The sequence below is a fragment of the Rhamphochromis longiceps genome, linkage group LG23 (genome assembly GCF_057381845.1).
Source record: "Rhamphochromis longiceps isolate RC_006_pf linkage group LG23, R_longiceps_female_GT1.1, whole genome shotgun sequence".
NCBI classification, from domain to species: Eukaryota; Metazoa; Chordata; class Actinopteri; order Cichliformes; family Cichlidae; genus Rhamphochromis; species Rhamphochromis longiceps.
The window spans coordinates 7,057,166-7,085,031 of record NC_140578.1 but is presented as its reverse complement, the minus strand read 5'-3'; the positions used below and the strand labels follow the sequence as shown (position 1 = coordinate 7,085,031).

At 40.8% G+C, this 27,866-nt stretch overlaps 2 protein-coding genes across 7 annotated transcripts in view; both read right to left on the bottom strand.

Annotated features, from left to right (window-relative positions):
- Positions 1 to 186: 186 nt before the first annotated feature.
- Positions 187 to 5,918, bottom strand: mysm1 (Myb-like, SWIRM and MPN domains 1). Of its 2 annotated transcripts, XM_085397627.1 has the most exons (20): positions 5,799 to 5,918; positions 5,552 to 5,624; positions 5,406 to 5,476; positions 4,959 to 5,033; positions 4,782 to 4,866; positions 4,541 to 4,639; positions 3,819 to 4,341; positions 3,505 to 3,739; positions 3,294 to 3,424; positions 3,109 to 3,212; positions 2,939 to 3,016; positions 2,768 to 2,850; positions 2,622 to 2,676; positions 1,922 to 1,972; positions 1,754 to 1,828; positions 1,466 to 1,654; positions 1,230 to 1,362; positions 955 to 1,060; positions 767 to 824; positions 187 to 652 (listed from the first exon to the last, which is right to left on the bottom strand). In XM_085397627.1, exons 1-20 carry the CDS (start codon positions 5,852 to 5,854, stop codon positions 356 to 358), a joined length of 2,577 nt encoding a protein of 858 aa, XP_085253753.1. In that variant the 5' UTR covers positions 5,855 to 5,918; the 3' UTR covers positions 187 to 355. The 2 variants fall into 2 exon arrangements, with proteins under 2 accessions (XP_085253753.1, XP_085253754.1); XM_085397628.1 differs by lacking the exon at positions 4,541 to 4,639.
- Positions 5,919 to 7,482: 1,564 nt separating this feature from the next.
- The window catches only part of suco (SUN domain containing ossification factor), a 42,496-nt gene continuing 22,112 nt past the window's right edge, over positions 7,483 to 27,866 (bottom strand). Inside the window, exons 4-24 of one of the 5 annotated variants that reach the window (XM_085397622.1) lie at positions 26,940 to 27,259; positions 26,024 to 26,164; positions 25,476 to 25,662; positions 24,413 to 24,524; positions 23,877 to 24,004; positions 23,559 to 23,626; positions 23,349 to 23,456; positions 21,817 to 21,922; positions 20,411 to 20,431; positions 20,120 to 20,175; positions 18,997 to 19,088; positions 18,665 to 18,730; positions 17,454 to 17,537; positions 15,408 to 15,477; positions 13,900 to 15,291; positions 13,680 to 13,767; positions 13,430 to 13,534; positions 12,318 to 12,472; positions 12,008 to 12,099; positions 11,178 to 11,233; positions 7,483 to 10,760 (exon numbers count right to left, since the gene is read on the bottom strand). In XM_085397622.1, coding sequence (XP_085253748.1) covers positions 10,194 to 10,760; positions 11,178 to 11,233; positions 12,008 to 12,099; positions 12,318 to 12,472; positions 13,430 to 13,534; positions 13,680 to 13,767; positions 13,900 to 15,291; positions 15,408 to 15,477; positions 17,454 to 17,537; positions 18,665 to 18,730; positions 18,997 to 19,088; positions 20,120 to 20,175; positions 20,411 to 20,431; positions 21,817 to 21,922; positions 23,349 to 23,456; positions 23,559 to 23,626; positions 23,877 to 24,004; positions 24,413 to 24,524; positions 25,476 to 25,662; positions 26,024 to 26,164; positions 26,940 to 27,259 — 4,014 coding nt within the window. In that variant the 3' untranslated portion in view covers positions 7,483 to 10,193. The remainder of the gene's footprint in view (positions 10,761 to 11,177; positions 11,234 to 12,007; positions 12,100 to 12,317; positions 12,473 to 13,429; positions 13,535 to 13,679; positions 13,768 to 13,899; positions 15,292 to 15,407; positions 15,478 to 17,453; positions 17,538 to 18,664; positions 18,731 to 18,996; positions 19,089 to 20,119; positions 20,176 to 20,410; positions 20,432 to 21,816; positions 21,923 to 23,348; positions 23,457 to 23,558; positions 23,627 to 23,876; positions 24,005 to 24,412; positions 24,525 to 25,475; positions 25,663 to 26,023; positions 26,165 to 26,939; positions 27,260 to 27,866) is intronic. The other 4 variants (XM_085397623.1, XM_085397624.1, XM_085397625.1 and 1 more) reach the window with 4 other exon arrangements.

Sequence of the window (27,866 nt, the reverse complement as noted above, 5' to 3'; positions counted from 1 at the left end):
TGCCTGTCTGATTATCTGATTTATCAAGAGCCCCTTTGAATGTCTTGGCCACCACATGTTCTAAAAACATAGTACTGTCCCCTTGGACAGTAAACCTTAGTGAGGAGTAAATGACAAAACTTTAAACATAAATCATTAAAATATATATTCATGTGTTGCACTGAACATTCATAAAAAGACCTGAAATATAAAAATAGATTTTTATTTTGATGTCAAAAAGAAATCTGTTAAACTGAGAAAAAACGTTCATGATAACTTCACTGACAAAAACTATCTCACACACACCCAGTAATGAATGCCACAATGTATTCACAAAAGGTGTCATTCACTATTAAGTATGCTGCTGTATGGTTATTCACAGTAAATAGTCATGTTCGGTCGACAATACAGAGCCTAAATGCAACACGGTGCTGCCAGTAGTCTCAGATTCTTCTTGGTCCTTCTCTTCCTCTGGGCTGATCGGCTGATCAAAAGTTAGTTCGCCCGAGTCCACCAGCTTGGATGAGATATTTAAAGGTTCTCCTTCTTCAGAATCAGGCAACTGCTGCTTGGAAATAAAGTCAGATTTGAAAAGGGCCTGGATCTGGGTGAGAAAGGAGTCTCCCACCTCATCTGGGAGGGGTTCCAAGTATCTCGCCAGTGATGCCAGCATCTACATGATGAAGGTCGTGTAGTTAGGCACACATTAAAACTGTAAAAGCAGCTCAAAGTCACTCCATAGAGTCACTGAAATTTGCAAACTGGGAGGACTGATGGTCGAACTGACCTTCTCCAAACATGTGAGATGGGAGTCTCTCCGAAATAGTCTGTCCATCTGCACACTCCTGACCAGCCATGGCAAAAATGAAAAATAAAATGCTTAGACACACCACCCAAAACAATTTCAATAAAATTTAGGATCAGCTTTAGGGCACCAGTTCAAGATTACACAATACAGTCTTGTGTCTCACTCACCCTGGTGCTTGAGAATATTTGTGGATGATCCACTGAGCCCTCCTCATCGTCTGCTCCCAGTCCGGGATGTCTTGTGATGACAGGAAGTCGAATCTGTACGGCAGCTCTGGGGAGGAACAGAGGCTGAGAGACTGAGCCAGAGGATAAAGTGTGTTACTGCGTACACAAAATCACTGACCTACATTGTCAGCTTGATTTCAAAGCCTCTTGATCTTAACTGTTTTGAAGTTTGAGTCGTGTGTGTGTGTGTGTGTGTGTGTGTGTGTTAGACTTACTCTGGGGGCCTGAAGGCTCCTGGTTCTCTTTTACCAATAGGCAGGTAGTCTGGGAGTGGGGGGAAGCATTAGCTGGGTCATATGGGCTCACTATCATCCCAATAAACGGGGCTCCACCACGTGAAAAATAACTCTGAAAGATTAAAAATAAATAAATAATAATACCAGAAGTGAAAATAAAACCAGAAGTTCACAAGTAACTCATGTGCAAACTTATTTCATTCAGTCAGTTTTACCTGGAATTGGTGCTGCGTGTTTATGTCTCGCAATGAAGGGTTAGGGTGGAAGGAGGGATGCGAGTGGTACCAGCCCACTACACTGAATCCCAGGGATGACAGCACATCACAGGCCTGTGTCTGAGACACTGGATCCATCTCACACTGCAGACCTGTGCTCACACTGTTACATGGCTCTGCTGCACAGATCTAAACACAGATTTATTAATCACAAAATATAGTTTTCTGAATATAATGTGATTAGAGTTTTATCCTGTTTGTCACATTGGTTCAGACTTCTTGACCTACCTTCAATACTTTTGCTTCTTCATTAAAAGTTCCACCTAGCAGACCAATGACTTCCCCCCTTGACACATGTGCATGCTGATTACAGAAAAGTTATCTGTCAGTATAGGTAAAATCTGTTGTACATATATGAAAAAAACGAATCAGCTTGTGACTGTGTGTATAACATACCATATCCATGATGAGAAGAGTCTCAGCACAGACTATAACCTGGAATGGTTCCTAGGGTGATCAGTAAAGAACAGCTTAGAATAAATGATGACTACTTTGGAGAAAGGATCCTCTTAGTTTATGCAACAAAAAATGAAGAAAATATAATCTTATTAGATATAAGGTATATCTAATAATCCAGTCACCTACTCCTTATCCAACATAGGCTGGGCTGAAGTATATTACAGCTGACATAGGGCAATGAGCACCCTGGAGAGTCTGCCAGTCCCTCACAGGGCCAACAACAGACACACTGACATCACACTGAATTTAGCTTTGCCCACCTAACCTGGGATGTGTGCTTTCAATTGGAGCAAAGGCACCATTAGAAGTCCTGTGGTGGTATTCATGTGGATGTAATTTTGACATGTACCACCCATTAACTGCAGATTAAGCATTCCCCATCCCCATGAAAATGGCTCTCCCTCATTAGTCTACCCCAGCTGGACTAATTACACTGAAAAATCTCCTGAAGAATTTCTCAAGAAACAAATAGTCTAGTATCCATTCTGTATCTGGAAGATGCAACAGAACAAGCCTGATCAATAGAGGCCACGCCAATTAGAGACACATCCATGATTTTTCCGGGTTTTTTTTTTTTTTAAAGTGGTGTGGTTAGTCAGTGTATCGGTGAAAAATCTTGATAAGAATGATCACTGACCTTTATATCCTCTTCAAAATATCTGCAGGGAATCAGCTGGAAGGGGTCAAAAGAGCTGGTGGATAGAGTGGGATTATAAACATCCACATCATAAACCTCCTTGTGCTTATAATTTGGTACATTTTGCATCAGTCCACTGTGCTCACCCTCGGTATCTGGACATCTTGTAAGGTTTAGGCTGCTTCTTCATCTCCTCTCTCCGCAGAGCTAATTCTTCTGCACTTAGATGCTGATAAAGAAAAAACACAGAATCAGTAAACATATTAGTAAGAATGTAAATCGTAATTTGATTAAAAGTTGTTGTGCAGTGTCCATACCTCATATGTCTGTCCCTCCAAGTCTTTAGCATCACACCAGTTCCCCCAAATGTCCCGCACACGCCGCTTCCTGGTTCGCTACAACCAGTCAGAAGTTACAAGTCAAGTTCTGGCATGCTTAAAATTTAAATGCTTCCAGTTTCAGAGTCTATTGCTTTATGGGTACCGACCATGCTCTGCAGCCTCTGGGCGAGCTGATAGGCCTCCAGTACATCTTTGCCTTCCTTATGCTTGGAGCGGTCCATCACCTTTGGACGATTGTACACAGCTTGCTCTACAAAAAGGAAGTCAGAGCTTTAACATCAAAAAGAAGATAAAAATTCATAAATCAGAAGACTCAGAGAAATAGACTTACCGCAGTTGAAGTTGATTGCTCCAATGAGTTCCAGATAGGTGTGTATTCTCCCAATGCAGTTGACATCTCCACAGTTCTTTAGACCAGGGCGGACCGATGTCTTGTTTAGGTACTTGGGCTTGCTCTTCAGCCTAGTGGACAAAAACAGTAATAACCACTTTCTGTGCAAAGTTGTGTAAACAAAGTTATCGAACATGTAAACTTAGTTTACCATTGATCCAGGATATAGTTTCTAATCTTCAGATATCTTTCAGGGGTTTTTGATGGTCGCCCCTCAAAGAACTCTGGGATAGCCTGCTTCTCATCCTCGGTGATGGTCTCTGTGTCCATCTCTATTTCTTGTTCGGGGGCCTTCAGCTCCTCCTCTTCATCATCTTCATTCTCCTCCTCCTCCTGGTCATTGTATGGTCTATCATTTAGATTCTTCTCAATCTTGTCTGAAGAATCTAGGACATCATAATGTGTGTCATTAATTTTTCCTATGACAGTGAGGTAAATACACAAAGCACAGTAAGTGTGAAGTACCCATTCCATCACTGTAAGCTTCTTCCAGTTGAGCAATGCCTGTTGAGAACATCTGCTTTGAGTCTGCGTGAGGCGGTGTCTGACAGCTTTGTGGAAATACCGATGCCGTCTTGTTGACCTTCTCATCTCGCTCTGTTACTCCAGGATCTTCTGAGCAACCAGGGAAAGATGAGGGTTGAAGACTTTGCGGAGAAAGAGAGGTGTGGCTCGGTTTCTCCTTCGTCTCATGGATGCTCTCTACCCCACTCAGACTTACATGTTCTTCTGTGGGGCTTTGACTCCCAGAATCTGTTTTCTCCTCAGGCCCACAGAAATCACTGCTGAGGACTGCCTGTGGTTTATTGCCTTCTTCGTCATCACTTAAGTCGTCAGTGATGTCTACATCCTCATCCTCATCGTCAGAAAGCTTCTCTATGCGGACAGCGTTGGCAAGAGTAGACACTTGACTGGAGGTGGGCTGAGGAGGTTGTAGGTGTATTATGGGAGCTACAGAGGGAGCCGCAGGACCAGGATCTGATTTTGCCTGAAAAATGTGTACACAAAAGTTTGTTTATTCTTGATTTTTATTTTCCAACATACCATTGCTAAGGACTCCTTCTGGTTGCATAGAGCGTATGTAGTTCGACTAAATTGCAGGTTTATATCTGCAGATGACTACAACTAAGCTTACATAACAGAAACCTGTCTTGTGCTGTTAGTATAATCCAGGTGGACTGTCTTACCTTATGTTTAAAATACTGCCTGGCGTAACTCTTAACCTGAAGAACGGTACGGCTTTCCATAAGCTTAGCAATCTTAGTCCACCTTCGACCAAACCGAGCCTGTAGAACAACACACCTCGGCAACTTGGACAATACACACAATCTGACTCACTTAAAACAATTATTAAATCCATTAAAAGCTGACCTTCCCAAACAGAAATTACATTTCAGACACAAAAGTTAACTTGCAGTGTAAGCATACCAGGCCTTCCTCAAACAGTTCTTTCTCCTGTTGGGACCATCGAGAGGATGAACCAGCAGACGAAGCTATGTTCTTGGCCGGAGACCTGTCCACACACAGACAAGTTCATGAATAGCAAGGAAATGAGGAATCAGTGTACTGCGCTCATCATCAAGGCTGATGGAAGAAATTACTCACTTTTTCACTTTGTTTTTTTTGTGAGGATCACTGTGCCAAATGTGGTCGGGAATCTCCTTACCTGTCAGGTAATATCTTCGATTATAGTTGAGGACAACTGATTTCATAACCAGCAACAAAATTAGTATTTAAACTATGTAATCAACACAATATAAGGAGCTTCAGCTACTGGTTGAAACTAGGTTGAGATGTTTTGGGTTACTCCTGCACTAACAGGACAAGTGAACATAAAATAATATAACATATTCCCCCACTGTAATTCCATTTACTGTAAGGTCAAGCGTTACATTTTTTTCTTTTAATTTGTCATCTGTCCGTATGTTTACATTAGCCACAGCATGGGGCAGTTATTAGGTAATCCGAAGCTTTCCCAGCTACGTCCTGTGATTCCTGTAGTTAACCTCAATGCATCACTATGCAGTGCGTTTAAGGTCAGTAAAAGGATACTGTTCCTCTAGCAACATCCTCTCTATCACCTCTCTGTTCTCCGGGCTGATGGAGCTGTCCAGCTCCCAGGGCTGTACAAAGGAGAGACGGAGAGTCAACACGAGCACCCACAGCCAGAAAAACAACGGAGCTTGACGAAGTCATACCAGTATCCAGTCGCTGCTCTTCCCTGTAGGCTGCATGAACTGCTCCTGCACCAAACCTCCTCCGTCCATCTCCCTAAAACAGCGAGGAAAGAAGCTGTGATCAGCAGAGCAGATGCCTCCAGAGCTAATCCCAGCTGCTGTTATCCTGCGCCAACATCCGGGTCACCGCTAACTCGCGTAGACCACAGCACAGAAGCCCACCAAACAGCACAGCCATCAATTAATCCAAATAAACAGGCGTCATTACCCAATATTGTTATCAAAGTCATCTCCTTCGATGTCAACATCCACCTCGTCCTCCATGTTACTCGATAAACGTAAACAGCAGAGAGAAAACAGAGAACGCGCACTGGAGGAGAACAGAGGCCAGTGTGACTCACAGCGACACCCTGTGGCTGGAGGTCGTTTAATATGTTTAAAGTTGCTTTACTGCCACCTTCTGGTTTAAATTCACCTTAAAGTGGGTTTATTATGCTTTTTTATATTGGACGCTTATTAAAAACAAAAACAAAAAACGTTGCTATCCTTAAGTTCAGGCTTCAGAGTTCTCTAATTGCTCTTATTTTTCTCTTGGATCTATATGATGTCAGAGACATATTACAGGATATCATGAGCACAACAGTCCCAACTACCCACCCTTAAACCTTCTGTTTAATAGCGGCAGCAAGTCAGCCTTAAAGGGAAGCTGTCCCTGCAGTGAGAAGAGGTAAAAATGGTTCATTTTAGACCGCAAATCATTGTGATGCCCACCGCAAGATAAATAAGTAAATAAATAATGATGAGCATAAGATGCGCACTTTAATGTTCAGTTGTATTACACTTCTAATTCATCAAATTTAAACATATACTGCTGTTACATATGTAATATTTTATATGTTATTCATATATTTCTTCCCCCAACATAATAAAGATGGATAGTGATTCCCTAGAAACTCATAGGAATGAGTAGGCATAAAAGCCCGGGGAGGGTTCAAAGTCATTGAAGAAACAAACAGCTTTAAATATGAGGATTCCTTTTAAAACTTACATTCATTGTCTTCCAGAGGTTGAGAATCCTTTCGGATACAGCATATCCACATTTGATGATATCTACAGCATTTTGATATGACCGAATTCTGTTTCCCTTCCCTTGAGATACTCTGCTAGACTTTTACCACAACCACCTTTAGTTTTTACTTCTTCATGGATCTTCACTGACTTGGACTATGCCATTTCTTTGCCTTGAGACTGTATTGGGTTATTATCCATTAGCACTATAAAGCTCTTTCTGATTGGTTTTGCATCTTTTTGCTGAACGTAAGGAGAGAGTATAGCCCCGTGCTACTTTTGTCAGCAGTCACATCAGTAAACTAATGATCCATTTACTGTGGCAGCTATACACACCCATGACACAGCATTGCCTCCACCATGTTTGACAGATAATGCAGTATCCTTTGTGTCATGTGGCGTTCCTTACCTTCGCCACATTTTGCTCTGTAACCAGTGGTTTACACCTTTTTATAAAACCTTTGTATTTGCATTTATGAAAGCATCTTTTAACTGTAGATTTTGGGGATATGCCATTCTCTCTGAGGGTGTTACTGATTTGGTTAGATATTGTGAAGGGTTTTTCTTGCTGTTGCTAAGCTGGACAGCGTATTCATTCTTTTTAAGAAAGCACCAGATCATTGATGTGGTCGCTCCTGATACTCATTTCATCATAAAAGAACAAAACAACAGGTGTCACATGGCTATTAATTTCTTTTTAAGCCAACTTTCCAATTACTTTTGAGACTCTGAGGATGGGATTCTATGAAGTACGTGTATACCCAAATCTGTATACTGCTATCACTACTTTTCTTTAATAAATGTTTCCTGCCTAGGGACAACAGAAGTGAAATAGCAATTTTGCTAAAATCTGACATGAAACAACTCCAACTGAAAGACAAAAAGAAACAAAAACATTTTATTTAGAAAGAATTCACAGTTTCTAATGGCACTACAGTTTTTTGTAGTAACTCACTCCTGCTCAAAAATACTGTGCAGCTCTTCAGAGTACTCACAGAGACAAAGAGAGGGCGAGAGAGAGGGATAGAGAGAAGGTAGCACTTGACATAAAGGGTAGAAAAACAAAACGGCATAAGGAGTCATACAAAGTGCACACTGAGCATTTAGAATTTCTCTCCAAGTGCTTTCTTGTTGTTTGCTGTGTTATGTGTTTAAATCGATTTAAAGTAGTCTTTTTCATAACACAGACCCACCCACCCACCCACCCACACACACACACACACACAAGACAAGAAAAAAAAAAATCTCGCATGCGTACAGGTTTACACACAAACATATTACACATTCAAACAGGGATTTAAAAAACAAAAAAACAAAAAAAACAAAACAAAAAACAAACAAACCACCCTCTGGATTTGCTCGGCTCTTGGAATATAAGTAACCACATTAATAGTGTTCTGAATTGGATTAATCTTTACTGCGTTCCCTTTTATTCAGCAACAATTCATTTCTTCCTCACAAACGACCGCTGTCATTCGATGTGGGGCAAACACATGACATCCAAAAAAAAAAAAAAAAAAAAAAAAGACTTAAAAGGAGTGTACGACCACAGTAAGAATGCACAAGAAAAAAAAAAAAAAAAAAGCAAAAAAGCTAGACAGAAAAGCAGGCAAGCAGAATGAAAAAGCATTTGAAGCCAATAGGAACATGGTAGAGTGGTTAATCAAAGCAGGCATATTTAAAGTTTTCTTCACAGTCACAGACAGAAGTCGTGCACAGGGGGTCAGAGGTGACATTTCTGGATAAAGATATGTAAGGAAAGAAGAGCAGTAGAAGCTGGTCAAAACAGGTAATGACATTCATATGGGATGGTAGCATTAGAAGAAAATTCTGTCAAGACGTCCAACGCCAACCATGCAGAACCTCTATGAAATTGCATAAATAGAAGGGGGAATAAAAAAAACCTCTGTTAAATTTATTCTTTAAAAGCAAACAAAAATAAATCTGCAGCTTCCTGCAGTGTTTTTGCTGAATTGTTATATTGAATATACATTAACAAAACAGCCAGGGTAACATAAAATCAGTTAGCCAATCCAGCAGAGATGCTGAAAAGGCAGACAGAAGACAGCACAGTACTACAGTCATTGTTATAGCCTCTCTCTTTTTTCTTTAATAAAAGCATCTCCAACTTTCCAGCAGCTCTGAAAACACACAGAAGCAGCAGCGTGTTCCAACATACATGTAGCCTTTAACTGTTATTTTGTTGGATATAAAATGCGATTACTGTCCGATATTTCAGGCTGAGCCAAGTACAATTAGACGACGTTATAAGGTAAGAAAACGAAAGAAAGCAAATGTGTTTGAGCCATCCACCATGACTGTATGTGTCAGTACCACTGAGTAGTAATTCTATGTAACAAACTTGCATTGAGCCACTGTGACGCTGCAAGACTGGGAGACTGGCAAACCAGCGACTAGGTTAGAAAATTCTCTGTTCATTTAAATAAATAAATAGATAAATAAAGCTGATCTGTCAGACCCATCTGCAAGGTCCACGAGAGGGTGTGCGTAAACATTCAGCTCTGTTACCCAAGGTTACCCTACAGTAAACTGTGCCCTTAACAGGAAACACTTTGCCCCATACTGGCTCTGACAGCAACTCAAACAAGCCGAACCAGCAATGCTAAGAGAAACATGGCTCAGTTACAAATGAAAGAACTATAAAAGTAATGAAACAATATATTACAGCTTCTTGCCTCTGAGCTGTTTTATCACAGTTACAAAATCTAATGTGACAGCATTTTTGGGCCCAGCCCAAACTGAGCAGGGTCTACAGGAGCTGGACTGCTGCTACTGTATTTGTTTTATGAAGTTAATTGAGACACTTAAAAAAAAAAGAAAAGAAAAGGGCTAATACGCTCATGTAGACTTTTCTTCATTCAGCTCTCGTGGTTGGTTTGGAACAAACTGACAGAGACAGAAGGCGAGAATGAGACGGTTTTACCCACTGGTCCCAAACAAACACCTGCAGTCATTTAGAGACTAAGGCAGGATGGAAAAGGTTAAATGATGGCAATGAAAGACAGGAGGAAATAAGAATAAGAGAAGTCATTTGTCATGCTCCACAGTCCTCTTATAATGACATATTTCATCCCAAAGAGCAGCCTAATACTTTTCAAGGAACACGGAGTTGAGACCAGCACCTCTCCTCACTGTGCTCAGAGTGGGGAAATGAATTCACTGGTGCTCCACTTTCATGGGTAAATGTGCTTATCCAGTAGAAAAATGAAAATAAAATAAAATCTCTCAAACACACTTCAATAGTTTTGACTCTTCTTGGTGTTTCACTTCCTATCACAGTGTCTTTTTGTGCACATCAACAACTGTTTACATTTCACGTTTTTAAGAGTTAGAAGGTCTAGAACAGATATAAAGGCACATAACCGTAAACGGGTCTTTGACAGGAGTGAATAAGAACTGAATGATGTTGAGCTACTGCTGCCATAGCCAATTCAGTTCCACGGTGCGCCTGGGTGCTCATGGGAAATGTGGTTCTTTGGGTTGTGGTAAGACCTCTTCTGTCTGTCATGTCTGCTACCGTGTAGTGTGTGCACAGGTGTGAGCAGATAATCGTGTAAAGGTGACGCGTGAGGATTCAGACATGTCCGGTGACGGCTGTCACCCCGATGGTCCCGACACTCATCTCCTTGTTTCCCTTCATAAGCTGCTGCAGGCTGGGCAGAGAACCAACGCTCCCCACTGGCATGTGCGGGAACTGCAGCTCGGTCTGGCGAGACTTCCGCCGCTTCGTTGAGCGCTTCTCCTGACGGGACTTAGCAACCGGCTGGCTGAGGGGGAAAGAAAGGCCGTGGCCGTTGCACACGCCATCAGCGGGGAAGACGGGAGAAGGAGGGGGGAGCCGGCTGGCGTACGACTCCTCAGAATGGGTGGACGAGCTGCAGCTGCTAGTCTCTGAGGGGAACTCCTTAGAGGCGCGACGGGGCAATAATGGGCCCTCCTGTGGTGTTGAAGGGGGAGGAGGCAAGGGAGGAGGAGGTGGAGGAGGAGGAGGAAGAGGTAGGGGGCGTGTTGAGGATGGTGGCGCAGGGAGACACGGGTGGAAGCTGTTAAACTTGGGATCCCCGTTAGTGAGGAGAGCAGAAGGATCGAATGCCTTCAGAGTCTCAACTTTGTCCAAAGACTTTGCCTTGCAGCGTTTTTTCTGCAAGGTAAACATAAGAGATGGAGAAATTACTTAAGAAAGATCAGCAGAAAACTAAACAACTAATAACGTTAAGTCACAAACAATAGTCGGAGGAAGGTGGGAAAGTTCAAAAGGGAATGATGGAAATGAGGAAAACAAAAACATACTACTCAACCTGCTTATCTAAAAATATTAAAAACTTGAAGCAAATAAAGCTGGCAGTACACACACAGACACAGACACAGACACACACACACACACACACGCTAATGGGTATTTCGCCAATTCTTTCCACTGCTCAGCTGATACCTCATCTCATTTACTCCACAAAATAAAGAATTCCCTTTTCTAAAACAGACGTATTAGAAAGACTCATTGAGACGAGAAAACACAGTACTTGTATACGACGGCCATCACAGCCAACAGACACTGTACCTTTTTCTCTGGAGAAAACCTTAGAGGTTCTACAATGTACAAGTCATCTGGACCTACTGGGGAGGGGAGAAAGGGGCTAGGTTAATGATGGAATGGGATACAGGAATACGTACATGTAATAAGCATGAAGCGACCTTGCAAGTAGTTTTAAAGATGAAAAGGCATAAATCCATATTGTAGTAATAGCTTGTTGTTAAAACAAGATTTGAAATCATAGAAAAGCAGGTGTTGTTTTTATTAAGGAATACTACTTGCAAATGTCTACCATGAGCCAGCAAAGCATTGTGCTCTATTATTAAACTCCTTATGCCTGCATGTGGCAAGCTGGCAATGACAGCCTCCCACCCTCAAGGGCAAACTCTCTCTCTCACACACACACACGCATGCACGTCATTAGGGGGTAATGAACAGCAGCGGGAGTTTAAGGTTTCAAGAGCTGATACTTTTATTGCTTGCACCAGCCTTTCCTTGTGGGCGTGTGTTGCTTTAGGCAGTGGCAACAAGAGGGATATCAGTCACTAAACCTGGCAAAATGTCTTAAAGCAACAGCAAAGGTACAAAGAGTGAGCGATGGAGAGAATGAAGCAAGGCTAAGTAGTGTTTGGATGGGGAGAGATATGTGGCAATAGACGCAGTGATCAAAAGCAGTTAGCCTGAAAGTGCCCAAAGGCAAGATTACATGATGTTTGCAGCGTGACTGTAGTGTCAGATCTCAATGCTGCTTATGTTTCAGTTGGAAAAACAAAAGGAGGAAACATGGGTAAAACAAAAGTGTGTTGGAGGAGAGATTTTTGAAAAGTGAATGGGCACGTAGGAAGAAGACCTCTTACCTTCTGTAGAGGACAGGTGAAACGACTTGGAGCGAACAAGTGGGCAGGTCACCCTGCGCTTCAGGCTCATGTCATCGTAAGAGGAGAAGCATCTGATAAGGGAGGGAAAAATGACTGACATTTACAAGATGCTACATTCATTCCTTGATTGTCAATCTTTCTACAGTTAGTAGCAAGACGGGAATGACAGCAACCGACAGACAACAGCTTCAGTATTCAGTCTAATACGAAAACACTGAACAACACTTAACAAATGTCATAGCAAAGCTTCAGAAATAAAATATCCTATTCATGCATGCGGGTGACAAACCTCTTGGGACTGGGGTAGTGGTTGCTCTTGGGAAGAGCAGTAGAGTTGGTGCTGGGGCCGGGGGCCGAGCTGCGGCAGCACTGCAGACACAGCAGGATCCCCAGAAATAGACACAGAACCAGAGAGACCACCAGGTAGCTCTGACGGTCAGATACCTGCAGAGGACGATTTCAGCAGTCAACAGTGAAACAATGCACAACACATCAAACATTCAACAGCTACGTCGACTTATGATACCGTGAGTGGTCCTTTTCCCCAGTTGTGATGTTTTGTACCATGTCCTCCGTGACCTTACTCCAAAAGCACTTTTAGTTTGGCCTAAACACTGTATGCAAAAGGCCCAGTGAATTTATATAATAAAAAAATAAAAATAAAATAAAAAAAAAAAGAGAGAGAGAAGGAAAAACCAGGACAAACTACCCACAAATTGTTATTCTAAAAAGGATACACAAACTTTATCCTCTATCCTTTTTAATGTAACTGCATTTAATCATGTGGGCTCAGAAAATGTGCCTTGGTGAAAAGTCAAAGCCAAACATGTTGAAATATTCAAGTCAGAAAAATGTTTTCCACTCAAGTCAAACTCTGCACGTGTTTTGGAAGAAGCAAAAGACTTTAAATAAACAACAAAACAAAAAAAGTTAAAACAATACATGATGGCCATGAATATTAAGGTTTCACACAGACACTATACTTATGTGAAAAAAAAAAAAACTACTTAAATTGTCTGTTTATCTACTTATAAACAAACTTGTAGGTAAAACGAATGTTATATTCCATTATACTTAATTTCACCTCTAGTTACTCTGGCTGGTACCTACTATCTGGCATACTCCATTTCAGATGGATTTCAAGGTCCCGACTACTAAAATCATTACTCCGAACATAAAAATCAAACCTGGACTATATCTGGAACAGCAAGAGATCTGACAACAGATGGTGTTTAAACTACATTATGTTAATGAGCCAGAAGCATCATGATCTATTTTCAACAGGAAGAATAAATCTTTCTCTGAACACAAGCAACAAGGTTTTAAGCCAAACACAAAAAGACAATTCTGTTAAAACTAAGCAATAGATAGTCTACTCAGCAATCAACGATAGCAATATACCTCTCTCTGCAGCTCGCTGACTGTAGCTGTGAGATTGAGCATCAGTTTAGTGACGTTTTCCAACTGACTCTGCAGGACTTGGATGGACTCTGTCTGCTTCTGGTCCTGAAAATATACAAAAAAAAAAGAAAAAAAAAAAAGAAGAAGATATTAGTCAGCACAGCTGCTCAGGTGTCAGTAGATTGAGTAAATAAGACTCTTAACTGCAAACATATTTTACTGTGATTTAAGATGATTAATGCAATGAGACCTGTTCCTCAGCAATACGGGAGGTGTTTTGCAGCTTGATGATGGTCTTATTGAACGCTTTCTGCATCTCTTCCATCTGTTTACGATATCTGGAAATCACAGATACATATAAATAACTTCTAATAATCTCTCCCAGATTGCAAATATCCGAAACAAATTAGGGCAGTAAAATCTGTACTGAAACTTTGCTTTTTGTTGCAGTTTAGATTTGAAAAGTTCACCTCTGGCTGAGTTCCTCCAAGTATCTGCTGGACAGACTCATGTTCATCTCCAGAGCTTTGATCCTGTTGTTCAGCCTCATGAACACACTCTCTTTCTGGCTGGATCCGTGGACTGCGCCTCCGTTAACTAACACGCTGTTCCCATTCACTGCTCCACCATTATAATCTCCACCGTTCTGCAGCTCTGCATAGAAGTCTGTAGCCGTCCGCTGAGCGTTGCCATTACCACTAGCATTCAGCAGTTCCTCTTCTACAGTCTCTTCCACCCGATGAGGCTCTCCTGTCTGAGGAAGTGAATCAGCCTGCTCCCCGTGGGTCTGGGAGGCCTGAACATTTTGTCTCTGCGAGTCCCCGCTGTCTACGCCTGACTTAACTGAGTCTGTGTGAATGTCATTTGAAGGCAAAGCTGCTGGCAGCTCAGTGGGAGGGGAGATAAAATCCTCAGGTCTTGAAGCAGTGGGAAGAGGCTGAACAGGCTGATCTTTGACAGGAGGAACCGTGACGACAGGAGAAGCCGTCTCAGAAGATTGAGATAACGGGGGAGTGCTGGCAGAAAGCGTGGGGGTGACACTGCTGGCGTGCTGCGTCTTTGGGATAGAGACAGCTTGGAGGAGAGGAGTGGGGACAGGATCTAGGGTTGCGTCTTTAACTAAAGGTAACAAGTTCTCCTTAGGGGTTGGGGTAGGCTGTGTTAGGGAGCTGTGGCTGTCTGAGAAACTCTGAGGGGGGATGGTGGAGGTTCTGCTGGGCTCTAGGAGGATGTTGAGCTCGGGAGTGTATGAATCAGGTGTGTCAGTGCTGAGAGGCGTGTCAGTGGTGTACTCCTCACTGAGAGCTCTGCACTCATTTTGCCCCTTCTCAGGCACCTCGAGTTCTGGAGCCTTTTCTGTGAGAGGAAGGGGTTCTTGGATAGGTGTGGGGGCAGGAATAGGAATCAGTGGAGGTGTGTGTGTGAGGACAGGTGTGCTCACAGTAGGGTGAGTCTGTGTTTGAGTGCTAAGCTGCCTCTTCTTAAGGCTGCGCAGTCTCTCCTTGGCCAGCCTGGCAGAGCACCAGCGATGGAGCAGCTCAGGCAGAGTGACCATGCAAGACAGAGAGAGGGAGGAGAAGGAGGTGAAAGGACAGTAAGCCTGGCTCTCCCACTGGTTCCTGTCTGCCTCCTTCCTCATCTCCTCCTCGCTCTTTTCCCCTTCTTCATCATCCTCTCCCTCCTCCTCCAATAGAGTAACAGTTGACAGTCTGATCTCCTCCTCCTCTTCCTCCTCCTCTACTAGAGTGACAATCTGATCCACATCCTTATGTGGATCAGATGATGAGTGGGAAGATGTGGAGGAGTCACTAGAGACAGAGACCTCTTCTGTTGTAGGTTGTTCTGGCTTTGAAGGTTGCAGTCTGAAGAAAAGAAAAAACAAAAAACATGCTTTCTGTGGGATTTGGAGTTGAAAAGCTCATCACGTGGAACTGAATTCAATTTAAATGAATAAAGGTATATCTCTGATGGCTCTTACACTGTGTGTAGGGCCTCAGTTGGTTTAGCTGACTCTGTGCTCTCCTTTTCACCCCCCTCTGTTGCGTTACCTGGGGGTTGGAGAAACACACAACAATTAACAAACACAGCACAGCAATAACACTTGGCTACTGTTTTTAAGATTGCGTAGAACCCTCTAACTTGGCAGTGGCTCGTTTCTTTCCACCCTCTTGTAGGAGGGACAGTGTAGGTGCACAGTCCCTCCAGGCTGGAATGCCCATGTTTAGGCAAAGGGAGAAATGCTGTGAACCAGTCTGTTCCAGTTTGAACTGATTGTGTCTCTCCCAAATTCTGCCTCACTCAGTGGGTGTAAATGGGAATAAAAACAGCCACTGTAGAGAGCAAGCAGTAAAAAGACACTATAGAGTTGTGCTAATAATTGAAAGGATGAATTTGTGGGGTTTTTAATGTATTTTTTTTTTTATCAGTTGTCATAACCAACAGGTCTAAATACAATGAATTTTTAAAAGCATAAAGAAACATAAGAGCCAAATCTGTTAATAGATCCCTCCCCTCTTTAAGTCAACCACACTAGAGAAAAGTTGTCTAAGGAGTCATTTTGATAGCGCTCTGTGTGGTAGACAGAACTAGAAGAAAGCTCAGCGTCATAGGCCTAACTGTCTTAATTTAGCTGAGCTCCTTGCCAAGAAGAACTGAAACAAAGATAGCCAAAGTTCTGCTGAAATACCGCTAGGGACCTCCTGCTAAGAGCCAAGTAAACATCTGGCTCTCTTAGCACATATACACATGAACATTCAGTCTATGCATATGTTTGCACTTTAGCCAAGGAAATAAAGTGACCCAGTTTTTGAAGCAGTTAATCTAAACAAGATGTGGAAAGACAGGCTGGCTGGAGAACGCGAGGAAAAAGGCAGTCACACAGTAAGAGCAGAGTACAGGAGTGAAAACACAGCATTACAGTTTGCTTTATAAGTGTTAAATACATTTGAATTTGTTTTTAAAGGGATTTCATAAGATAACGCTATACGGTCTATAGAAGAAGCACAACTACAATTTGCTTTCACATTAAGGAAGTTTTCATCTAAACCTCAGGAAGGTGTGAAACCTATTATGTAATATGGACGTTTCTTAACCGGAATTTCCAATTAGCTTTTCACACATGCACGCACCTTCACAAAACAAAACCTGTTGGATGGATGATTCATGCTCAACAATCTCAGTAAAAGTCTTTTATAGTGCTGACTCGGAAATCCCTGCTCCATAACACTTCATACAGATAGACCAGTCATATTACCTCGAGCTAAGGTGTGGGAGCAACATGCAACAGAATTCAAGTCAAGGTCTTTTCTAACAAAGGGGAATATGTGAAGAGGCTGAGCCATCAATGTCAGATTGCTGATTAAATCTGACCTGCAGAGGTGGACCAAGTATCTCTTAGTATAGTTACACAAGTTGTTTGCGAAACACGAGTACTAGACCATTTTTACATGTACATTACACACATAAAAAATGTGCCCCTAATCAGCATGTGTAACGTTCTCCTGGCAATCTGTAGTTTAAATCTGTAATTTACTTTAACTTTTAAAGAGACAGTAACAGATCACCTAAATGTGATGTCTATAAAACAGGAAACTTGAGTTTATCAGCTCTTTATTGGCAGTTGAATGGGAAGCCAAACAAATTTTAGCTTATGTTACACATGTGCATGGATGTGTTTATACTTTGCCTTACACTTATGCTTAGAGCAGTGCAAATATAAGTTACTTCAGCACCCATTTGGGCTAACCCCAAAATCAGTATGAATGGATTTATTTTGAGGTTATTTTTTTAAGAAAATTAAAAATGAAGCAATATAAATAAGTCTAAGATACTCTGATGAATGTAAGATGGCTGAAAATGTTGACTTGTGTATGGTGTACTGTTCAAGTGTTGCATGTGAAAATGTGATGGTAGAAAAATACACCCCCCCCCCCCCAAAAAAAAACCCAAAAAAAAAAAAAAAAAAAAAACCAGAAAAGTAAACTTTTAAAAAAGGTCTAAAAAGTGGCCTCTGAGAAATCAGTACCTCCCGTTTCTGCTCCAGTCTCCAACTCTGGCTTTCCTCCCAGCACATTAGCAGCAATGTTGTTTACCATGTTTAGGATGGCATCTAAAAACAAAAACAAAGAAGAACATCCACGCAATGCATTTATTTTCCATGACATGAGATTTCTGACTGACAGCAGCTTCAGGCCAAACACATCAAAGCCAAACCACATATTGTACCATATGTTTTTGCTTTATTTTCTTAACCATTCTCTCTGATGACTGTATTCTCCTTCTATATTATGTCCCCTGGATTTACTGTCATGAGTTTTATTTTAAGCCTTTCCTCCAGGGTCCATCCACTCTGAAGCCCTTTTATGGTTTATGGTTAGAGCTCTGAGACTTGTGTGCACGGTACATTTTCAGGGGTGCACCGTTCCCCTCCTTCGCTAACTCAGGAGACAGAAGGGCACCAGTGTATTTGTGCATGTGTGTGTGGTTTCCGGAAAAAATAAATAGATAAATAAAGCCAAGCAGCAAAATTTATGCAACTCAAAAAGTTCACAGTGTGTACGCAGGATACCAAGTGGGTTAAAATACTTCAAGTTGAACAGTATGTGAATGAGTTCATACCCAACAGGCCATAAAGTTGGCTGCTGTACCAACAACTGTATGAGGTCTGAGATAATTGAAAAAAACTGTGTGCACTATGACTGGATACAACAGTATTAAAGCCAAACTTGCACAAATCATAAAATAGTTCTTCTTTAACATAGGATGGAAACACCAGATTACTGTAGCTGCAGTTTGATGACATGTAACGAAACACTTTCATTAACATTTTTCATGACAGCTGACACATTTTCTTATTCCTTTTTTAAATTCGATCAGGTAGGGCTGTCCGCTTTTGTGCTGAAGCCATCTGACCAACAGCAAAAGCTCGGCCCAAACTGGGTTACGTTACAGGAATATAAGATACAGAGCACAGCAGCAAATATTAAAAAAAAAAGAATCAGGGTGCAACAATGGTGCCAAGTCCAGACCTCAATCTGACTGAAATGGTGTGAAGGGACCTCATGAGGGCTGCGCCAACATGAAGAATTCCCCCTTAAAGATGTGAGACACTGATCTTCAAGTTATTGCCACTAAAAGTGGTTCAAACAAGCTAGTGAACCAGCTCAACTGCATAAAGTTCTGTGAAAATCTATTTTTCACGACTGCATTTATAAGAACGTGTGTATGTGTACATACTGGTTGCTGAACCAAGCAGGTTTTTGGAGGCCTTGTCTTCTGTTGGTTGGTAGCCAGGAGGATAGTCTGAAGAGAAACACGTGGTAGCAGTTAAAATAAAATCATATTAATTGGAAAACAAAGGCAAGAAATCGAAGTAATGTATTTGGTAACTACTTTGAAGAATAATGTATTTTGGCTTTTTGAGCCTGGTATAACCTATAGATTTGTGGCACTGGTTTGCACAATGATGAAAGTACAGTATGAATTCATTTAATGTTAACACATCCATTTCTGGTCTTTTACATACAAATTTGAAATTTGTGCATTTGAAATCGACGTCAACATCTTACCATAGTCCTCATCCAAATACTCAAGTCTCTCTGAGGGGTACTGAGAATCTGCTATCTCCTCATACTCCTCCACCATGCTGGTACCAAACACCCTACACAACACAAAAAAAACAATATGTTACACAAACAGACCTACAGAAAAGGTCAAGAGTTGAAATTACCACACAGCGGAGGCAGTGGAATTTTTTGATGCAGCTCTAAGAAAACAATGCCAGTTGAGCACATTTTGAGATAAAAGATAAAAACTCACGGAAACTGAACAATGTGTTGGATATGGACGCACAAGTGATGACTGTATATAAGAAGTACCATCTGAGGGAAATTAACTTCAAAAAAAACACCAAAACAATCTTTTTTTTTTTGTTTCTTTTTTTTTTAATTCCTTTTTTTCCCTTATTGTGATTGTGCAGTTAAGGTCTTTAAAGTGGACATTCTTAAGGAACCCTCATCATCAGACTCACTGTGCAAGAAAAGGCATTTTAGCTGTGTTACAACATTCAGAATTTAATCTAAAACAACAACAACAACAACAACAACAACTATTAAGGTGGTGCCTAATAAGTAAACAACAAAATCTAATCATAACAGACCTTTCATGATATAGCGGCGCTCCTGTAATTACAGCTGCCTGGATAACAATTTGCATTGATGTAATAAAATCAAAGTGTTTGTTTGTCAACACTTATGATAAAGGCGGTTGTGTTTTAAAAGACAGATTCCAGAAACTTTCAAGATCTAATTAAGTAAACTGGAACAAGACAAGACGATAAGACTGTTGTTCTTCTTCTTCTTCTTCAAAAAAAAAAAAAAAAAAAAAAAAAAAAGGGGGAATGGCATAACTGTTAGAAAATATTAACTTTTATTTGGTTTTATTAAATAGTGCTTCTTACAATTTGCATAATTTACCCAATCGCACAAGCACTTTTTCCTATGCTTTTTCTATATAAACGCATTGTAAAACAGTTGTGGTTAGCATCCTGCCCAAGGATAGCTGCCATGCAGAGCCAGGAAGCAGCTAGGGATCGAACCACCAACCTCCCAATTAGTAGATGAGCTACAGCCACCCATGGGTTGATAAGATTAGAGAAAGGTCTAGAAAGATAAAGGAAATTCTTTAACTTACCTGATAAGACTGAGGGGACAGAAGTGTTCAGATCCGAAATGAGAGAGAAGTTCAACCTGCAGGTACAATAGTTAAGCTATTAAACAGTATAAAAATATGCACAACTCCATGAACCCACAACCCACCAAATTAGTAGAACTGCCAAGCTTTGACAGTTTGTGCATGTTTTACTTGTTTATTATCCACATGCATTAAAGATGAAACTCTACTCGCCCATTTGAGTATACAAAAAATAAAAGTGTTCTTATTTCAGCCCATTATAACCTCTGACAGAAAGAGAAGAGTGCTAACCTTTATGTACTTGATGAACATCTGATGCGAGAAGAAGACAAAGAGAAGGAGAGAGAAATAAAACAAGAAAAAGAAATCAGTAAGAGCTGATTCAAGCTACAAGGAAGTCAAGAATCTGTGTACGGTTCAGCTCTCTTCTACGACAAACACACAGCTGATATATGCAAGATCACCATTCTGCAACAGAACACAGGCAAGACACTAAACAGATGTTTCTAATAAGCTGCAAGAAAGACACAAGCAAGACTGAGGGAAAGACAGACAGACTTACAGGCTCACTACTCATTAAAAAAAAGAAGAAAAAAAAAAAGAATAAGATGCTCAGGAAGTAGAAACTAAAAATAGATGAAGCTGAAATCTAAAAAAAACAAAAAAAAACAAACAAGTTTATGTAATAGAAACAAAACTGGTTCAGAATAGATGTGAATCAACAGTAAGCTCCTACACAAAACACCCACGAGTTACATAAAAAAGGATAATTATCCAAGTATTAATCACCTGCTTAACAAGTCTACACTGAATATTTATTGGCAAAAGTGATTGTAAGGAAAGAGACCGTTTAGAAGAGCACAGATTTAGATCACACTTTCAAACCCATTTTTATAGATAATAATGGGCTGTTGTGTGAAAGCTCACAGACATAACTACATAGCCAACCTTTAACACACTTAATCAGAAAGAAGCAGATTTCATAAATACAATGGACAACAAATTTCCTTAGGAGGCTATGTGTATGACAAAAAAGAAAAAAATGATAATAAAGTGATATCCATCGATGAACACCTTGCTTTGTTTGTTACGCTGCAATTTAAGCAGAAATGAGGCACATCTGGTTTGACTTACGGATGGAGACAGAATCCCAGATATGGGAGCATTTAGGAATCTGAACCATGAGCGTAGGGACAAAAATTATTTTAATGCTTCTTGTCTGTTTAGTTTTCCTTAACATTCAGTGGCAAACCTAATGTTTAACCATCTGAAATTTAAATTCATTTTAGTGGAAACTACTGTAAGCGCCCTGAAAAAGGATCACGGCTTAATATAAACTCTAGCGTGATGTAAGTACAATCCACACAGTCCAAGACGGCCAGTCGTGACGCTCACATGTTAAATACAATCAAAACAGTCGTCGAGTTCCTCTACTATGCAATTCTCACATGTAAACAGTTACGCCCTCACAGTCACCATAATTTAGCTATTCAAAAGATGACTGCCCTGATGTCATCAGTAACTTTCTATTAAGTCACAAGACACTCCCTGGACCTACACCTTTAACTTCTGTATATAACCATGTCAGTATGTGTGTATATCCATGTCTAAGATTTCTAATATACCACTGAAAATGGGGACATTTTATGTATACTTTATGATATGTTATTATTCTATCTGCAAGTAAACAGGAGTACCTTCACATATTTAGCATAAAGCTGTTCATCTAGTGGGAAGCTCTGGACTATCCGTTCATCGCGAGCATGGAAAGTTCCCAGCTTTACCCACTTGTTGGTAGGATATCTGCAACAGAGAGAGGGGAAACGTACGATGTGAATGTGAGGAAGATCGATTTTGTAACATGTCATCTGGCATGACCTCACAGGGTGGATACAAATGTCATTATATTCATGCCATGTCTAAGAGTGGCAATTATCGGCATTATGGAGCAAGACAGCGCTAGATATAAATCTTTAACAAAGACAACACAAGCCCTGACTGCACTAAATTTAGAGGTGATAATACTAGGGGACAAAAATGAATGCAAAACTGGTTAAGAAACTGCTTTAATTATAGAGTACTGGCTTTCCCCTCATCTCTAAATGGGTTATGGTGGATAGCTGTCAGTTTCTTGCTAATATTGTAGGACCTTTACCTTACAATATAAAGAGCTGTAAGGCAACTGTTGTATTTATATATACCACCAGTTCACAACTGACTTCTTCTAGGAGGAACTGAATATGATCCAGCCAGTGATGATAGAAAGAAAAGTACTTGATTAAAAAAAACAACAACTAACAAACAAAAAACATTTAATATTAATTTATTATGAGCAAAAAATAACAAAAAAAAAAAATTATGCAAAACTATTGTGAAACTTTATTTAGCCCCAGTGCAAGTTTGGAAATGGGAAACATGAAAGGTCTCTATATGCTTAAGTTGGTAACCACTATGTATGTCCTTAGCTAAAAATAAATAAATAATAAAAATTTGGTTTTTAATATTTTTTAGTGACACATTGAGCTTTCCTCTTCCTTCGCTCATCTACTGACTTTTAATTTCATGTGGAAATGAACTGAAAATATACTACTTTCTATACAACACTAGAAATGTAGATGCAAGGCCTATGCAAATCATTTGAGCAGGTTAGTGCAGCTACGCAGCTTGTGAGATGCGTGTTTGTGGGACGGCTTGAGCCTTGCTGCAGCGGTACATAATTTCGTTTTTGGCATGGTGCCTGTTTGTTTCAGTTTTTTCCCCCTACACCTGAGGCGCATGGCTGTCAGCAAAACTGACAGTAAAAAGATCTGTTGATAGTCATACTGACGTAGCAATAAGCAACATTACATAACTGAGTTTGTGGTATTAAAGGGTGGGCTTTAAATGAATGTTAGTCCTAACAGAATCCCAGTGTGGACAAAAGTATTATGTCAGTAATTTAAAAGAACATATGAAGCTTTGTGGTTACTATTTTTCACTGCTTGTCAATGCAAATACTACAAATATCATGGTTAAGATAACGAAATGAGATAAAAAAAAATAAATTTAAAAATCGATGCATGAACATGCCGTTATGAACAGGGGAAGTAAATGGTGTGGCATGGGGCTTACAGAGCTTTGTCTGCTATAACTGTCTGACAGCATGCTGAGTGTAGTTTTTCAATTGCACACTAGCTTAAAAGGACAAAAAGAACAAACAAACAAAAAAAAAAAAAAAACAAGTGAATACCTGTCACTGATGGAAACTAGAAAGTCTTTGGGTGTAGATGAGAAAAGCTCAAAGTTTGCAATGTCCAACTGCTTCACTTGAATAGGCTCACAGAGTTCTATCACAAACCTGTAGAGAAGCAAAAAAAAAAAAAAAAAAAAAAAATTATTATAAAACTTTTAAAGCTAAAAATTGGGCTCAGTTAAACCCCACCATTATTGTGGGACCCACCAAATTTTGTTGCTGCATGGATTCAGCATGTATAAGTCCATATTCTCCATGAGAATAGCAGACGTGCTCTGAAAGAAGAAAAAAAGTTGAATTAAAATCCTACCATCACCCCAACATTGTTAATCTTGCTTGTTTCCTTATACAATTGCAGTCAAAATGTGACAAAAATTGTTTCATGCGTGCTTAGATGTCTGGTCTCAGCTTAAATGCTAAGCGAACAAGTATAAAGTCATTTGACACATCTGTTGACACATAATGACAGCATTACGTGAGGATTCGCGTTTGTGTGTAGGCGGCAGAGCGTGATGTGCGACTAACCTTGGCCTCACTGTTGGCAGAGAGTATCTTGGCTCCACACTCTACAGAAGCGTAGTTATTCTTGAAGTTTTTCTGGACCTTCTTTGTTGGATGGGGGCTGCTGCTGGTTGAGGTATGGAGAGACTGACCTGGACAGAGAAAGCACTACATTAGGTCTTTTCGAGAGCCTTGAAAATGAGTGGTGCCAAACCGCAAAGAATAGACATATTGCACAACATGCATAAACACATGCTCCACTGACTGCTGCACACAGTGTGCATAGCGTGAAAAGGAAGGGAAAAAAGAAGGAAGCTATACAGGAACAGAACATAAGGAAGGATGCAACCGAGAAAAGACGCAGCATACAAACGGGTAGTAAGTAGTCTTCTTTACAGAAGCAATGGCATAAACATGTTGTGTCACAGTCAGATTAACATCAGCAAGCTATTTTTGAGGTGCCTGAACCCAAACTTAAACAAGAACTTAGTTGTTCATGTGACGTGTCTCTAGTCATCCCTGTACGAGCTGTCTCGTGTCTGTACAATAAATCCACATACTTTTCTCCTTTTCCACCTCCATGACTTGCTTCTTCCATTCATCAAAGGTAGGGATGTCCTCTTTGCTGGGCACAGAGGGATCAGTCTCCCTGGGAGCGTTTGTTTCCCCTGTCTGAAACATACACACATATCCAGAATGTAAATATCAGACACCAAAAAATATGCAAAAATATTTACATGGTGGAAGAAGTGAACCTTGAATTTCTGTTAACAAGGTTAGTTGGCATCAGTGACTCACTAAGCAAGTACCTTATTATAAAAGCATAGCATGTGGTAGAACAACTAAAAGATGCCCATCCTCTATTCGTGGTAGTAAAGCTAGCCCGTGGTGACTGAAGCACTGAGATGCACTGAGCTGTGATTAATATTTTGATGGATTATGTAAGTGCCCCTTTGAGCCTCACAAGACAGCCTGATTCTGAAAATCCACAACTCAGACAGCCTCTTATGTAAAACACCCTAACAGCCCAACAAGAGTCATTGCCAGCCACATACAGATTAGTCATCAGATCTCAGCTCCACATCAGCAAAATGAGGTACAAATACACTATGAACACAAGCCCTCCCGTCCTCCGAAACTAAATACTTTCCCCAGATACAATCGTCCTTCAACCATGAAAAAGCAACTGACAGCAGGCTGACTCAACATTTTCAAACTGAAACATTCAAATGTTGCCCTTTGCTAGAACAGATGTGCATGCTGAATATTTATAATGTTCATGGCCACCTAGACGGCAGGTTTCGGAAAGTTTTGCAGTCTGTGCGGACAGGTGGACTTACTCAGCCTCAGGCCACCGATCTTATTATATCCAAGCTCAGTGCTCATGTCGTTGCAGTTGTTCCAAAATAATCTTCTCCCTCAGATCATATTTCAGGAACATCTCACCTGAAATAAGGACGTTGACTGTACCTTGGTCTAAGTTTTTTCTCCCACCACGTGTCCAACTGTCAAATTTTCCATCATGATACCAGCAGTTTTGTAATGCCTCAAGCCATATGCTACATGCGATTTGCTTCTTTCACAACAGAAATAACAATTCCCAAACACCACAAAGCCTCTAACCTGCTGTTTTTTGTGTTGGTGGTGTGAGGTGTTGCCCACTTGTTCCAAAACAGACAGCCCATCTTCGAGCACCTCACGCTGCTCTTGTTCCTGGTCCACTAGGCCTGGAGTCGACTGAATTTCTGTTTCAGGACCAGAGCTGTGCCTCTGATCTGTCTGCTGGTCCTCTGTGACAGCCTCATCCATGCTACATCACAGAGAGGGGACCAATGTGGAGTAGAGGGAACAGAAAGAAATGGACAGGGGAAGAATAAAGGAACAGAAGGGCATGGAATAAATATAAGTTTAAGGCTATGTCAAATATGTGAGTTAAAAAAAATAATAACAAAATTGAATTTGACGTTTTTTTTTTTTTTTTTTTTTTTAAATCCTTGGTTGGAGCAGGCAAAACAAAGAAGGGAAATTTTAAAAGAAAAAAGAAAAAAAAAAGCAACATTAAGTAGAGAGCAAGGCCAGCGGTCGACGGTTGGGCACAGCAGAGAGGTGTAGCTTGTACCTTCATTATCAGTCTCTGTGCTTTGATTGGCTTCTGGTGGTTAGAAACTCACCTGAGGAGAGGGCTGCCAAAAGGGGAGCTTTCACAGGTTGCCAGTTCGGGGGGAATGACCCCGCACTGTGAATCAGAGTGCTCAGCAAAGACAAAGCTGTCTACTGGGAATTCATCTCCTGCACTGGCAACCCGCACTGCACTGAGGGAAAGAAAGGACATGGCGTTTACCACACCTCCTTACACTAGGGAAGGTAGACAGGAGGGTAGGGTGGAGGGTAGGGTGGGGGAGAGGGCGGGATGGGGACAATGGGGAGGAGATAAATGACACAGAGGCATGAGAGCGGGAGGGAGAGAAAAGGAAGAGGGGGGCAGAGTGGTTGGCTGCTGCTGGTGGCTAGCTGATTAGGACTTGAAATGCTGATTGAAATGCCCCAGTTCTGAATACAGAAGATACCATGGGAAGGACATGTTGTTGTTGTAGGAGATATTTAGACTAATCTGGGTCAAAGTTCCAGGTCCATAGGGATGATTCTCTTTATTTTTTTTAAACTTCCATTACAAAAACCATTAGAAAATAAATAAACAGTCCCTTGCTCCAGCACAATGCTCCATGAAAAATAACTGAAACATCCATGGGGTCAGATCTTCTTTAGACTCATCTTATAGTGTGTGATGAGTCACTTTGCGTAAATAATTGTGAAGAAAAAGCAACTGAGGGAAACATAAGTCAAACAAAAATACCAAAACACATTTGCAATGTCTGACATGACAATAGTGGCACTGAAACGGATTACGTTAGACCTGGACTGTCGTGAAATTGGCTTTAACCTTAAGAAGAACAACATGTTCTATGTTTGTTTTTTTTAGCGATGTAGGGTTAGAAATTCAGTTCTCCAATTTCAGTTTTGTGGTTATAGCCAACTTCTCTTGAAAGACACCAGATCATTGGCTTGATGAAGTGAATCTGAGCTTACCCTGTGTGGGTCAGCCCAGCACTCTGTGAGGTAGGTTTGTTTTCAGCTTCATCGGGGGATGTGTCTGGGTTTGAGTCTAGATTGGGAATTGGTTCACTTGAAGTCTCTGCTGGGGTATCTGTGGTCACTTGGCCCTGTGCTGGAACTGGTTCTGGAGTGGCGAGCACTGGGGCATCATGGTCGTGGTCCTGTGTGTGAATCTGCAGGCCCAAGTCAGCCTGGGGATCTGGGGTAGGTTCTGGCTCAGGGGCAACAGGTACAGTATCCGACTCTGGGTCTAGCTTTGTCTCTTCCTCTCCAGCTTCTTGTGGCTTCACAGTCTGGTAACAGAAGAAAAAGTACATTTCTGATTAGGGCTGTTCGACATAACGACATATATCGGATGACGATATAAAAACATCTACAGTTTCATTTTACGCTATCGTTTGTTTCGTGGTGTCGCAAAATAAACGTTTACGGCAATATTTTTTCATCGTTTTGATAGTCACCGTAGTGGTTATATTTATTTCTTAAAGTTCTCTCTTTCTCTTATATTTAATATAACCACACTTCAGACGGACAAGCGCCTGTTTTTATGCGTTGTCGTTAGCAACAACGACGGTAAAACCATCGCTGTCCGCTTGTTTATTTTCCACATAAACCCTTCACAATAAAGCTCAAGATCCTGTTGAGACTTTTCAAAAATAAACTGAATCACGTGAAAGAGTATGCAGAGTATCTACGGATGAGAAGCAAAAAATAGCAGTCAGGTGCTAAAAAAAAATAAATAAATAAATAAACCTTAGACTCAAACGTTAGAACATGCTCTTCCCCGCAGCACGTCGTGTAATAAATACTCAAAGAAAATGGCTGCCTTTACAACTTATGTCTAAAAATAAATATATATATATATATATATATATATATATATATATATATATATATATA

Excerpts from the sequence above, each read along its gene's own strand:
- mysm1 (XM_085397627.1), bottom strand. The coding sequence starts at position 5,854 with ATGGAGGACGAGGTGGATGTTGACATCGAAGGAGATGACTTTGATAAC. Across the intron at positions 4,342-4,540 it reads GGCAGTATTTTAAACATAAG|GCAAAATCAGATCCTGGTCC; the intron begins GTAAGACAGTCC and ends CACATTTTTCAG. Across the intron at positions 1,363-1,465 it reads ACACGCAGCACCAATTCCAG|AGTTATTTTTCACGTGGTGG; the intron begins GTAAAACTGACT and ends TTAATCTTTCAG.